General features: G+C 45.7%; 1 protein-coding gene across 1 annotated transcript; it reads right to left on the bottom strand.

Moving 5' to 3' along the window:
* Positions 1 to 10,490: 10,490 nt before the first annotated feature.
* LOC117847726 (uncharacterized) lies at positions 10,491 to 11,571 on the bottom strand. The gene has a single exon (XM_034728998.2). The coding sequence runs from the start codon at positions 11,182 to 11,184 to the stop codon at positions 10,717 to 10,719; it is 468 nt and encodes a 155-aa protein (XP_034584889.1). The 5' UTR covers positions 11,185 to 11,571; the 3' UTR covers positions 10,491 to 10,716.
* Positions 11,572 to 14,024: the final 2,453 nt, after the last annotated feature.

The raw sequence follows: 14,024 nt of genomic DNA, 5'->3' as shown, positions 1-14,024 counted from the left end.
TATTTGCTGACGATGGAAGCAGTTGGCTCAAAATGCACGGGATAAACAGCCTGAAACCAGAATATTACAAGGTATGAACTGGAATCTATCCGGGGATGTATTGAATAGTATCTTTCCTTATCAATGGACACACTATGCTTTGCAGGGTGTCAAATTTGGGAGGTCATTTCTGAATTAAGCAGTTCTGCATCATTGTGAGTTCCACATTCAGCCATTTTGGCTAATGGCTCGGGACCTCGGGTAACATGTTTCCTGAACTTTTGTGCTGGCCCTACTCTTTTACTGCCTTGTAGTTGCAATATAGATATATAAGGCAGTTTGTGCAATACACTAAAATCCTGTGCGCAGTCTGGATCCTTAGACCACAGTCACATGCTAGGGAATGGTAGGTCTTAGCTACTAGTACGCTAATAGTAACCGAATAATCTTGCATAGTTTTCATTTTTGTTTGAGGCATAGATGTCCATGTCCTTCAAGGAAGAAACTATACTCTGTTACGCTGTTGATTGTATTGGAAATTTACTGGTGCAGCGGGGAAGAGTGGTTCCTGGACCTGCAAGCATGAGGTTGGTTCATGGCCACCACTTTGAGCTGCTATCACCGTGTCACTGCTAGCATCTTATATATCTAAAAGTCTCCTACTCTCCTGCAGCAACCATCTCCGAGTCCGAGTGCAGGGCTAGTGAGCAATTTTTTTTCCTTTTTTTTATATATTACGTGGCACCCACAGCCAATGAGCCCATTGGAGCAAAACTAAAAATCCAGCGTCATATGTGACATCATCGTTGAGCACGCATCACACTCTGGATGCCCTAAGTGGTTTGCACCTTTTATTAAACTGCTGACTGATTATAATTGTCCATTCGATTCTACGCAGGGGCCATCAACCATGAAGAACCCAACCCCCATACTGCCTTAGACATGATCCCATTCTTTTTGTAGGATTTCTTTTTCATAAGTAATAAACAAGGTCTAGCACAGGTCCACAACCATGTCCCATTCCTGGTGTTGTCTTCTTTCTCTGTTTGTGCTATTGTGAAACAAGATTTTGATACCATTGGATAATTTATAATAAATATGGATTAGGCGTTCTCGTACTATGCTGAAGCAAGATTTTGACATAACCGGCTAATTTATACAAATAAATAAGGCTTACCACAAATCATGTCCCCTGCTCTTCTTTCTCTCTGTTTGTAATATGCCTGGGGCAAGATTTTGACATCACCGGATAATTTGGGTGCAAGAAGGGATTGCTACTTGTGGTCCTATCATTATCTTTCCGATTTGATATCAACCGAATACTTCCATAATATTGAGTTCAAATTTTGCAATTGCTGCTTTTATCTTTCCAGTGTCTATTTGTTGTCCTTACTTTCACCCTAGATGGTCACGATGTCGGTAGTCATTTATGCATGTGTCGTCTTCAGGTAAAAGAAAGAGGAAAAGGTTCTTTTAGCCCCGTAATTACCGTCTGAGTTTTGGTTTTGCTCCTCTAACCAAAATACAAGGAATTGGTCCTCCCTCAATCAACCTTTTAAATTGTTTATTGAGCAAAGGAGTTGTGTTGCTATTTTCGTCAAAATATGTCTAGTTTGGAAATGGAATAAGAGTAAAAAATAGCATCAAGTTTTTTGTTACAATTGTTGTTAACATTTTTCAAAATGTATGATTTTTTATTGCCCATAACAACACAAATGGCATGATCCAAAGGAAAAGAGCCCAACGTGAGTGATGAGTTGGGCCTGTGTTAGGTCTGGCCCATTTAGCTACCGCCTCCCTCCCCTTCCTTCCCTTCTTTTACTCGCGATTCCCTGCCGCCGCCGCCGCAACACATCTAGGGCTTCGAGAGGGTGAGGTTAGGGTCACGGCGAGATGGAGAGAGTTCAGGTCAAGCTAGTGGAGGAGGTGGCGGGCGACGGCGACATGCGCGGCGTCGCACATAAGCGCCACCGCAAGCACGAGGTACCCAAGAAGGAGGAGAGGACGAAGAAGCACAAGGGACCCAAGAAGGAGGAGGAGAGGACGAAGAAGCCCAAGGGACACAAGAAGGAGGAGAGGACGAAGCAGCACAAGGGACCCAAGGAGGAGGAGGAGGAGGAGGAGAGGACGAAGAAGCCCAAGGGGCCCAAGAAGGAGGAGAGGACGAAGCAGCACAAGCGCAACTTGGCGATGAAGCTCAACGGCGACGAGGCGTTGAAGCTCAAGGGCGACGAGGTGATGGCGAAGCTGATGGGCGCCGGATCCGAGCAGGAAGGTGGGAAGAGGAGGAAGACGTTGCGGTTGAGCCAGGAGCTCCTGGAGTACCTACGGACCAAGGAAGTGATGGGCTTCATAGCGACCGAGATGCCTCGCCCCGTCTGGCCAAACATCTCAGGAGAATTGTTCGACCAGAAGCTCAAAGAAGAAATAGCCGCTCAATTTAAGGAGAACAGAGAATTCGACGCCTACGTCCTCTACCAGTACCGCACCAAGGGCTACGCGGAGATCGATCTCACCGACGACGACGAGGAGGAGGAGGAGGTGTAGGATCGTCTGCTTGTGGTAGCAGGGATGGCTTGTGGTAAAGAGTTAATAATTTATTTGCGACCTGTGTCTCCTTAAGTTGTAATAGTATCTTGTGCTCTTTATTATGATGTAATCATGCATCGCATCCTGGTGTCATTCTTCTGATATTATCACATCTTGCTACTTGTGATTCTATCAGATGTAACTGAGCGTGAGCTTGCTTCTGTTGGAATGAATGGGATTGCAGTTGTGACTGGAATACTAGTCTTAGCTCAGATACTGAACCTGAATGCACTTTGCTACTCTGGATTTCCCAGTTTGTGCTCCTGCTAATCAATAAGGAATGTTAACTGTTTTATGTCATTATCCTTTCAATTATGAGTTTGTGTGATCCAATTATACAATGGGAAACATTTCACTTAGATCACCTCATGTGTGTCTCCATGCTGAGTAGCTTCTTCTACAACGCTGCTTTTCACCTGCTCTTCAATTTTTGTCCGTCAATTGTTGTATTCATCTATTATTCACTTTTATTCTAATAATAAAATACCCCTAAGTGTGAATCTTCAGCTATGTTGTCTTTTAGTACGTCAAGGTACAAGTACATTGCCATTGCAGAGAACCTCAAATTCTGCTATTTCCATTTTCCTGGCTGAATTATTGTTCCTTTTTCAGGTCGTCTGGTTCCTGTCTTATGAATTGTGCCTTCAATATGAAAGTCAATAAGGTAGTGATATATGTCAGAAGAACTAAAGTCAGAATTGTGAGATTATTTTCAGGCAGACGCACGCCCTTATACTAACTTCCTACTTTGCAATTTTTACAGGGTTGTAATTTTGGTTAGCAAGAAATGCTCTAAGAATACTATATAATTCATACCTGCCCATGGTAAAGTCATAACGATCAATGATGCAAGAACCTTCTAATATTGAGATTACTAAAGAGAATTGTAATTCAATGGTGACTGAAGATAGGTTCCTTTGGTTTTATGTTATTCTTATAGCACCATGACACAAATTTCAGCTATATTTTACTGAACCTGTGAGGGCTAATCAGAATAACCAATAGTGAAGTTCAAGCACCAAGTGAAAATAGGAGGGTGTTCTAGCTTTGACCGTTGGTAGACGTGTATTTCTCACATATTCATTAGTTTATACTGCACAAATGGACTTGCAGTTGCAGGCACTGTTCTTGGCTTGCATTAATTGGTTATCCGTTTGCTACTCCTTCCATGTTCGGCTAAAACATATCATTTGGAGTATTTTCCCTATTGTGTACTCAGAGCAGCATGGATTCTATGCTTAAAAAAGATTTACAGACTTTTGTATTATTTGAGATTGACTTCTTTAACACGAAAAATGTGGATGTTTGGAACAATATTTTCTTTTCGGACGATGCCATGATCTCATTCTGCATGCTTATGATTTTTAAGCAGAGCTGTTTAGTGTATGAGTGAATTAATAATACTTTCATATTAGTTTGATGAATTAGCAACAGCTATTCTGATAAAGTGAGATATACAAGTATGGTTTTCTTTTCCTTCCTCCTGTTTGTGTTTTCCGGAGCATTTCAGCATCTCCGCCTCCGGATATCATGAAGCCTTTCTCATGGCATATCTACTAGTGATTGGCGCGCGTCCACAAGTGCATCTACATAATTACATGTTGATGCATCGTGTAAACGGATGGAAAATTGATGAAAACGTATTAGATACGAACAAGGTGGTACATACAATACATATGGTATTGTTCTAGATAATTTGGGGCTACTAAGTTAAATAGTAATTGATTGTGAATAGCACAGATAATTAACAAGATTACAAAGTTTGATGGTAGTTGATTCTGAACAGGCTAACAAGGAGAGAGGTAGTTCACAACGTAATTAGCTAGGAGGTAGCTTTCAGGTTCATTATTGTCGGATTTAGGGGCTAACAGTCCACCAGGAGTTATCCAAGTGGTTGGTTTGTAGGTAAAGGAGATCGTGAGACTAAGAACTCAAAGGTAATCACGAGAACACAAGGATTTAGATAGATTCGGGCCTCCGGAGAGTAATACCCTACGTCCTGTGTTTTGGTAGATTGTATTGACGACATAGGGTTACAATCGGATAGGATCTAATCCTAGTTAGTTGTTACAAGGAAATCTATCTGAATCGGTTTACAACATATATCTTGCAATATCCGGGATGATTTGGTTTGCTCGACCTCCTTAACTTGCACTCCAAAACTTGCACTCCAAGTATCTTCATATCCTTAGCCCGCACACCCTAATCGGACGAGCCTACTTGTCAGGCCGGCCAATATCCTGGTCGGTGGGGATCCGTGGATACTCGTATCCCTCAATTATTGAAATGATAGTGTTGATAACATGGAGGATATCAGTGTAGGCATCGTATCATAGATGCATTTTTCTTGTAACTTACTAAAACATCTCGAGTCAACAAACCTGCCTTGAAACATACCATCGATGTATTTTGTTGCATCTTATTGCTTCCGCAAAACCAGAAATGACCAATGCATAAAAGGCGCTAGCTGCAAACCGCACTCATAGGCAATGTTCAATTATGGAACTAAAATTGATTGTGGAAGCATTATGAATCCAAAACTAATATAATCCTCTTGTAGAAATGTAAAATAACATCAGCCCTAAGAAGCTATTTTTCTTTGGAAAGGGGTATACATTGGTTAGCACGACTTGTATGGTACTATATCATTCTAATACAATTCATAGCAAGAGCTGAATCAGAGGAACTTGCACATTTGGTTTTAGACAGAGCTTTGCCTAACCTCGGTTTGCCAGGCAAGGGGAGGAGAGCCGTTCCAGCTCGCTTGCTTCAACAAACATAAACTTGCTTGCACCGGCCCCTAGTAGTACGTCAAGCAAACCAAACTTATTTGCTGCTCCGACTTCTGTACGAGCAAGGCGAGGCGAGGCTTGCCATTGGATCCAAACGCGCCCAAAATAGGCATACTGAAATAAGCAGGGATGATGTGGAAAAAGACATATGAAGAAAACAAATGATCACTTTACTGAATGTAGAAGAGCTTCAGTTGAGAGGATCTTTTCAGCTATGTCTATTATAAAGACAGATTTGCGTAACAAAATGGATGATGAATGGCTAAGTGATTTGATGATATGCTACACCGAGAAGGAGATATTTAGAAGCATTAGTAATGAAAAAAAATCATAAAACGGTTTGAAGAGATGAAAAAACGTCGCATGGTAGTGCCTAAAACAATATAGCGGTATGCTTTATTCTCTTCTTACTTTGAGAGTTTAGAATATTTAAGTTAGTGTTTGCCTGGTCACTAATTCATTTATTCATTTATTGTGTGTAGATTGCTCCTCAAGAAGAATAAGGTGCATCACAATGGGTGTCGCATGTCATCTACTTCATTCCATATGGACTAATTCAAATTGCATATTTTACTTGTCCTTGTGATGTACTTTGAGTTATCATCTATATTTCTCTTTAAAACTGCTTTAAATTACAATGTTGGTCTTGTATCGGATATGATGAAACTTAGATTATCATGTTGTCATGTTGATCTAGCGCTCTTATATGTTCAGCCCCCCCCCCCCCCCAATTTTTTTCTCTAGATTCGACACTGGGCCTATGTTTGGTTCTAAATTTTTGTTAGGTCTCCTGACCACCAAACAATATTGCTCTTGCGGTTGTATCAAATATATTTTTATCAAGAAAAAGCAACATGGAAGCCATGGTAGAGAAACAATAACATGAATAGAAATTTTTCGACAACCAGGGGGCCATGCCACATATACCTCACTAGGATGAGTGGCGCGCTTCGCTGCACCCATGAAGTTATGAAGCCTGAATTGATGATTAGGCTTGTGCTGATTCTGTCTAGCATGTGCGGCCGTAGCACAAGCTAACAGTAGCAAATATACACATGGATTCAGCTAAGGTTGTAGAATAGACCGACGAATTATTTCATACAAAAATAATGTGGATTTCTTTGCTATGTCCGATGATCTTTTGATAGGGTCCTGCCTTGGACTTTGGTACACATGTAGTTTACGGAAAAAGAAGAATAGAAATAAACATGATGAACTACTAATCTACTATTTTAGAGTCCACGGCATTGTAGTTTGGAGTTCATCCGCATTACTGTTGAACTCCATGCACCGTGTAAACACTATGGAATGAATGATTGTTCCCCCTATGCCCCAACCTAAAATGACTACTCCATGCATTATTAAGGAATGATAGAGTTCCCCGCAAGCTACTCAGTTGTTTACCATGCCATATGCATTGCGCGACCTTGTCATGTCAGACAATGCAATCATGGATCTGTTTCTATCGGCTGACCTATCATGCCTTTATTCTGGAGGGCACTACTCCTCTGGTTGCAAGGAGATTTACTTGTTCTATGAGTCAGCATCAGGTTACGCACTCTTCCGCGTGTATGACCGTGTTGCTGCCCTTGCTTCCATTGACTGGGAGAGTTTCAAGATGTGTGTTAGCCTCTACTACCCATTCCCCTCTCCTACTGATGCACTTGACTAGTACAGTGCGATTACTAAAGTTCCTCCTCCTCCCAGCCTAAAAAAACCTCCTCCCTGCCTTTCGATATACATTGTTTTGACATGGGTATTGCATATTTCTTTTGGTAGGGATTATGACTAAGGAGCTTAAGAGCTTTTTAGATATGTACTTGCCCCACCCTGAGGATGCAAGCAGTTTCGCCTTGGTGTCGCTTCTTCTCGGTAAGTTCATCAAGAGAGAAATAGGCATCCGCTGCTGGTGCAAGAATTTCGTCTAGGAGCTGCTCCATGGTGTTCGTCTATACTTCCACTTCACCAGGGTCAAGGTAACATCTTTTTCAGGTTGAAATTCTGCATGGTCAATGTGTTTGTGACTTATATGCTAAAGCTGGTTGTGCTGTGGTTTGTAGGAGTTAGTTTTGAAGAAGACCTAGACCCACCCGGCGTATAGCTATATCATGCAACATCTAAATTTTGAGCTAACAATTGGCACTTGTTGAATCAGCTGCATCATCATTTTAATTTGGGTCACATTTAAGTTTTACAACATACAAAGTATACGTATTCAATTTTATAAGGTTCTAAGTAATGCCGTGGTTTGTAGGAGTCAATTTTGGAGAAGACCTAGACCCACCCGGTCTATAGCTACATCATGCAACATCTAAATTCTGAGCTAACAATTGACACTTGTTGCATGGTTTCTGACTCACTGACTTAGTAATCATCATTTTAATTTGGGTCACATTTTAACTTTTTGCAACATACAAAGTATACGTATCCAATTTCATAAGGTTGTAAGTAAAATAGCGACAGATGGAGATGTTTCCCATTTATTCTTCAAGAACCATAACTTTTGACACATATATATACTAGTTGAAAAGGTGGGTTGTGCAATCGTTGGTCACATGTTAAGAGACTTCTTCGGACTGCTGATTTTTTGCTCCGGACTGCTGATTTTTTAATTATCAAGAGATATTTGTTAATCAAGAGATATTTGTTAGAGCGGATGTTTCTGCTCTGGACTGCTGATTTTTTTAATTAATCAAGTGATATTTGTTAGAGCGTCCGGAGCGGCAGCAGCGTGTCCGGCTCCGGCAGGCGCCGCTGGAGCGGTGGACGCGGGCGCCGCCGACCGCGTGGCACGACATGACGGACGAGGAGCTTCTCTGGGTGGCGTCGTGGCGGCCGACGAGGACCGGTCGGTACCCGTACCGTCGGGTGCCCAAGGTGGCCTTCCTGTTCCTCACGCGCGGCCTGCTGCCGCTCGCGCCGCTCTGGGAGAGGTTCTTCAATTCGCCGGCGCCGGCAGGGAGCTCTACTCCATCTACGTGCACGCGATGCCCGGGTACCACCGCCCCGACGACTTCCCGCCGTCGTCACCCTTCCACCGCCGCCAGGTGCCCAGCCAGGTGGTCGAGTGGGGCGAGGCGAGCATGGTCGACGCGAAAGCGGCGGCTGCTGGCGAACGCACTGCTGGACCCTGCCAACGAGCGCTTCGTGCAAATTTAGATGTAAATTTAAGGGATTATTATAATTTATTTTTTAAGTATTAGTGGTGGGCAATTTAGTTGCAAATTTAGAATATTATTTTAAAATATATTTATAATAGCAGAAGTGGGTAATTTTGATAAAGATCAGGAGTTACTTTAGTTTATTTTATACAATGGCAGAGGTGGGTAATTTAGGGGGTGTTTGGGAGCACTCCACTCCAAAAAAAATTGCTCCACTCCACCAACTCCGAAAATTTTGTAGCCAAACGCGTCTAGCTCCAACAACTCCGGCAACAGGAAAAAGGTGGAGCAGGGGGGTAGATCCATATTTTTTGTGGAGTACCTCAAGAGGTGCTCCAAAAACCCCTCGTTGCACAGTACCGGTTCGCGAAACAAAAACTCCCGTCGCTCCGTCCTACCCGCGCGTCGCCCGCCGCCCGCCGCGCCGCCCGCCGCCCGCCACCCGCCGCGCCGCCCGATGCGCCGCCCGCCCGACGCGCCGCCCGGGGTGAGCTCCCCCGCGGTGGCGCGGCCGGGGCGTAGGCCGGCCGGCGCGACTGGGGCGAGCTCCCCCGTGGCGGCGCGTCCCCGCTGCCGTGCTCTCCGTCTTCGACACCCTCAGCGTCATGCTCTGGGTTCCCCTCTATGACCGCGTCGTCGTCCCGCTCGCCCGCCGCGCCACGGGCCACGACCGCAGGTTCACGCAGTTGGCGCGCATGGGCGTCGGCCTCGTCGTGCTCACCGCCGCCATGCTCGCCGCCGGGACACTCGAGGTCGAGCGCCGCCGCATCATCGCGCGCCACGGCATGTACGACACCAACACGGGCGCCGACGGGGCGTACCTGCCCATGTCCATCTTCCGGCAGGTGCCGCAGTACATAGAAGAGAAGAGGAGAGGAGAGAGAGGAAGAAGAGATGAGAAAATAGAAGAGTATGACATGTGGGTCCGTTCACAAAGGGTAAAATAGACCATTCACAACAAGTGCTCATGCTTTTGGAGCTGGAGCACTGCCATTAGCCAAACACGTGCAGCAGCTCCATATTTTTTTGGAGTTGGTGGAGTGGAGCTAGGAAAGTGTGGAGCTGGTGGAGTGGAGCTGATTTTTCTGGAGTGGAGTGCTCCTAAACAGGCCCTTAGATATATATTTAGGGGGTTACTTTAGGTATCTTCATAATAGCATAGGTGGATAATTTTTTAGAAAATATAATAGATCCAATAGATATGATGATTCGAATCTTGATTGATGGCCAGATGTTTTGTTTTTTTTAAATTTTTAGAATTTTCCTCTTTTTCTAGAGTGTCCACCTAGGATTCTAGGTGGCTCTACCTGGAGGTTTCAAAAGGAGTCTCCAATTAGTAATAGTAGTAAGATGCCACCATCCCTCACTTCCTTTGGCTCATCCACAAGGATCGTCTCCCCTCGGCAGCTCATCTCCATCACCGCCACATAGTTGAGTCCCCGATGTGTGCATACTGTGGGCATCTTGAGACCCAGCACCACATCCTCCTGGGCTGCCCGACAAGTTTGGCGTGCGGTTGGGTGGTTTACTGCCCCTCACTGCCATACGTCCAAGAGTTATGGGAATTGCCTGAGCTGCCCGATCAAGCATCGCCACGGCCATCATCACCGCCATTCTCTGGAACATTTGGTAGGCCAGGAACTCTTGGGTCTTCGACACTGCCTTCTACTCCACCGAGCAAACCTTGCGGAACATTGTTGCTGATCTTCAACTCTGGGAACGCCGCCGGTTGATTCTGACCTTCTACGAATGTGACTGCAACAGTTTCATGTAGCGTAGTGCTTGTGCTTTGTACTCTCTTCCACCCTACAATCACAAATCCTGTATACAAAACCTAGTATATCAATGAAAATGTTCAGGCCAGCTTCTTGCCTGCCGTAGCCCCCTTCAAAAAAAAAAAAAACTGGCACTCAGCGATAGCACACACGGATGCATTCATTCGCTGTCAAGAGCTATGGTAACCGATCCGTGACAAAAGAAAAGGAGACATCTTCTCACATAACAGGCATGATCCAACTCGTATAATCTGAAACTAACAGGAAGAGATCAGATTGCAAATATGTATCTTTTTCACAAATGATTCTTCCCTCACTCACACACATAAAAGCCTCGCTAATTCAAGCTTCACACTTGACCAACAAAAGTAGCAAGTGACTACGAAGAAGAGGCGATGGATGAACTGGCCGGTCGATGGATTAAGAATCTCTAGTAGGATCCGGCTCCGGCCGTTTGGCCACCTTCACCATGCTCTGCTCCACGGCTCCGGTGGAGCTCTTGCAGGAGAGCCCGAGGCCGGACCACGTGAACCGCCGCCGGCCCTTGGCCTCCCCCCTCGCCGCGCCGCCGCCGCCGCCGTCCTTCCCGCCCCTCCTGCCGCTGCTCTTGGTGCACGCCAGGTACGCGGCCAGGAACGGGTCGTCCTCCGGCCGGACGGCGCGCGCTCTCGACGACAAGCTCCTCGTCGCCAGCGCCGGCGCCCGCCCCGGCGGCGGCGGCACGGAGAGCAGCCGCGCTGGTGGTTGCTGTGGCGCCTTCTTCGGGCTCCCCGGCGGCACGTCGCGGCGCGCTCCCGCTTCCGCGGCCGCCGTCGCCTTGACCACCGGCTCCCATGAGAAGACCACGGCTGCCGCCGGCACCAGCACGGCTTCCTCCTCCTGCCCCATGCCGGTCGAACTCCTTGGCGCGCACGCAAAGACACTGGCCGCGACCAATCGATATGGATCGGCTTCGCTTTCTGCCTGTGTGTTTCTTGGCGTGATGAGAAGACGAAGACGAAGACGAAGAATAGACGGTGGTTGGCGCTCAAGTAGGGGAGGTTAGCAGTGTCATTTAGCGCTAGCGCTAGTGGTGGTGGTCATGGCAGGCGTCGTCTGCGTTCTCTTCTCCCTGCACGCACGACAAGCGTGTGACCAAATGGTGTTTATCCTCGAGCGGTTACGGGTTAGGAGTCAATTAGTAGCTCTCTATGTTGCGTGGAAGGCTAATAATGGTCATGTCATGGACATGGAGAATTGGAGATGGTTTGCACAAGTGTTTCTTCTTCAATTCCCCTTGGGAATATATAGCTATAGCTAGGGACCGTATTCGTATGGAGACGGATACGGTATAATAGTATAGGGGAGTAGCTGGAAATGGAAAAAGAAATACAAGAGGGCAAGGAATAATGGTTGCAGGGAATTGAAGTTTGTTAGGGTGGATGGGCTTTCAACAGTGATGGCTTGACCACTCTCTCCTCCTTTTCTTAATAATAATGTCCGTTTGTATCTTCTGCATATATATAATTTTTTTTTGGCTCTGGGATGCAACAAACATATGCAAATTGTGGAGAAGAACATACTGGCGGCTGCAGGGATTTAATCTGTTTTCTATGCCTGATAAAAGAATGCGGGTTGGCATATGTGATCACCCACACATCAATCCTAGGAAAATGGAAATGGAATTGGTTCCCAAAATTTTGACTTTGTCCTATTGAATACTGACTTGGATAGGGGCAAATGCAAAGGTTATACATACGAAAGGGCAAAGGAAGAATGCAAGAGTCAAAGCACAAACCATGACTTTCTACGCATGCAAATCGACAAAAATAGATTTTCAGTGCGAAATGGGGAGTGAGATCACAGAGAGAATGTTGAAAAACGTAATTGTCTAACGGAATATGCACGCCAAACCTGACAAACAGAGCATCTGGAAGACCAACTAGTTACCTACCAGTTACTGCCATGTGGATTGTAGAACCTACTACCTCCATTGTATTTCCTCTTAGCACAATAACCAAGGAAAACAATCTTAGAGCCTGTTTGTTTCCGCCCTCCTAAAACTTTAGCTCCTAAAAAGTGACTAAAATGTGACTAAAGTGCCAAACATTCCTCCTAAAAAGTGACTAAAATCTTTTAGGAGCCTCAAAAATTTTAGTCCCCCACCCCCTCCTAAAGCCTCCCAAAACCAGATCTGGACTCCCACTACCCCTCATTTATTACCCTCTCACTCCCGCCGCCCGCCGCCGCCGCCCATCTCCCGCCACCCGCCGCCGCCGCGCATCTCCCGCCGCCCAGCACCCTCAACACACCCACGCACACAGGCACGAGCCGGCAACGCCTGGCCGGCCGTAGCCTTGGCTGGCGGCGGGGAATGGCAAGGCGCAGCCGGTGATGGACGCAGGAGCACCGGGGCTTCACCACGACCCCGTTTTGGCTGCTTGTTGGGACGAGGAGGTCGGGGAGGTGGTGTTCGGCTGCGGCGCCTGAGCTTGGGCCGACGGCAATGGTGGCCGCGGGATCTGACATCCCCGGGGCCAGGAGCTACGGCGGCGGACAAGGAGTGGTCGAGGGGGAAGAGGAGGGGGTGAGGAAGCCGTGGGAGGCGGCGATTTGAAGATGGTGGAGCGGAGGCTGGGGATTTGGCCGGCAGACGGGCTCTACTCAGCTCGGTGTTTCCTCGGCTGGAGGAGGAAGAAGAGATGAGTGACAGGGTAGCGGGTTGGTGGGGAGAGGTGCATCTTGGGTATTTTAGCACTTTATTATTGCCTTTAGTCACTTTTAGGAGGTGGAACCAAACATACTTTTAGGAGGTGCCTAAAAACTGCCTAAAAACTTTTAGGAGCTAAAATTTAAGGAGGGTGGAAACAAACAGGCCCTTACATATCATCATACTTATCATCCATTTAATCATGCCATTAATCAGTCCTCGTAAACAATCAATTCATTAAGGCCTAGATTTTTTGATGCTCATGTAGCCAATCTCAATTGAACACGCATCAGACTCAAGACAGCCATTAAGCATGGTGTCTTCAACAATCTAGCTCTAAGCTAGTAGAACTAATTTTTTATTAATTGAACAGTGCAAAAGACAAGAGATTAGTTAGGAAAGAAGAGATAACCTTGCTCATTTCCCAATGCAACTTTCCCTCACTGCACAATATTCAAGATTGGCTGAATTCATGTGCTTAGAGCTAGTGCTAGCTCATATCATTGGAGACGCTCTAAGTGGATGGATAGTTGGACTGAAATAAGATTATCAAAAGAGAATTTTTCAGATTTGAAAATATACCTATCAAAATAGAACGGAGTGAGTGGTATTGTTCGAAATGTCTGAACGAGAAGATTGTAGATGTATATTGCCACGCTAACTGCACTGGATTTTACGTTCTTTCGATATAAGGTGGTAGAGGTTGCTAGATGTTATTGGTGAAAAGGAATAAGGGTAACACTATTTTACATTCATTAGTTTTTTGGATGGAGGAACAAACACACACATGTATTAGGGGAAATAATCATATGGGCGCAGGCAGCTAGTTCAGACAGTAGCCATCAAGGAGTTAGGAAATCCTTCTCATGTACTGTGATAGGACATTAAGATATGCCAAACCGGCTACGTTGACCGCTAGTGGCATCCATCCAAAAGGATCATCATCACCAATTGGGCAGACTACAAATACGGATTAGAATAGCTGCACCTGATTACAAATTGAACAATCCTACCTACAATTCTTTAGCAATTTGGCGTA

Source organism: Setaria viridis, chromosome 3 (assembly GCF_005286985.2).
Source record: "Setaria viridis chromosome 3, Setaria_viridis_v4.0, whole genome shotgun sequence".
Taxonomy (NCBI): domain Eukaryota; kingdom Viridiplantae; phylum Streptophyta; class Magnoliopsida; order Poales; family Poaceae; genus Setaria; species Setaria viridis.
The sequence above is the reverse complement of the archived record's forward strand: the minus strand, read 5'-3'. Positions and strand labels throughout refer to the sequence as shown.

Excerpts from the sequence above, each read along its gene's own strand:
- LOC117847726 (XM_034728998.2), bottom strand. The coding sequence starts at position 11,184 with ATGGGGCAGGAGGAGGAAGCCGTGCTGGTGCCGGCGGCAGCCGTGGTC.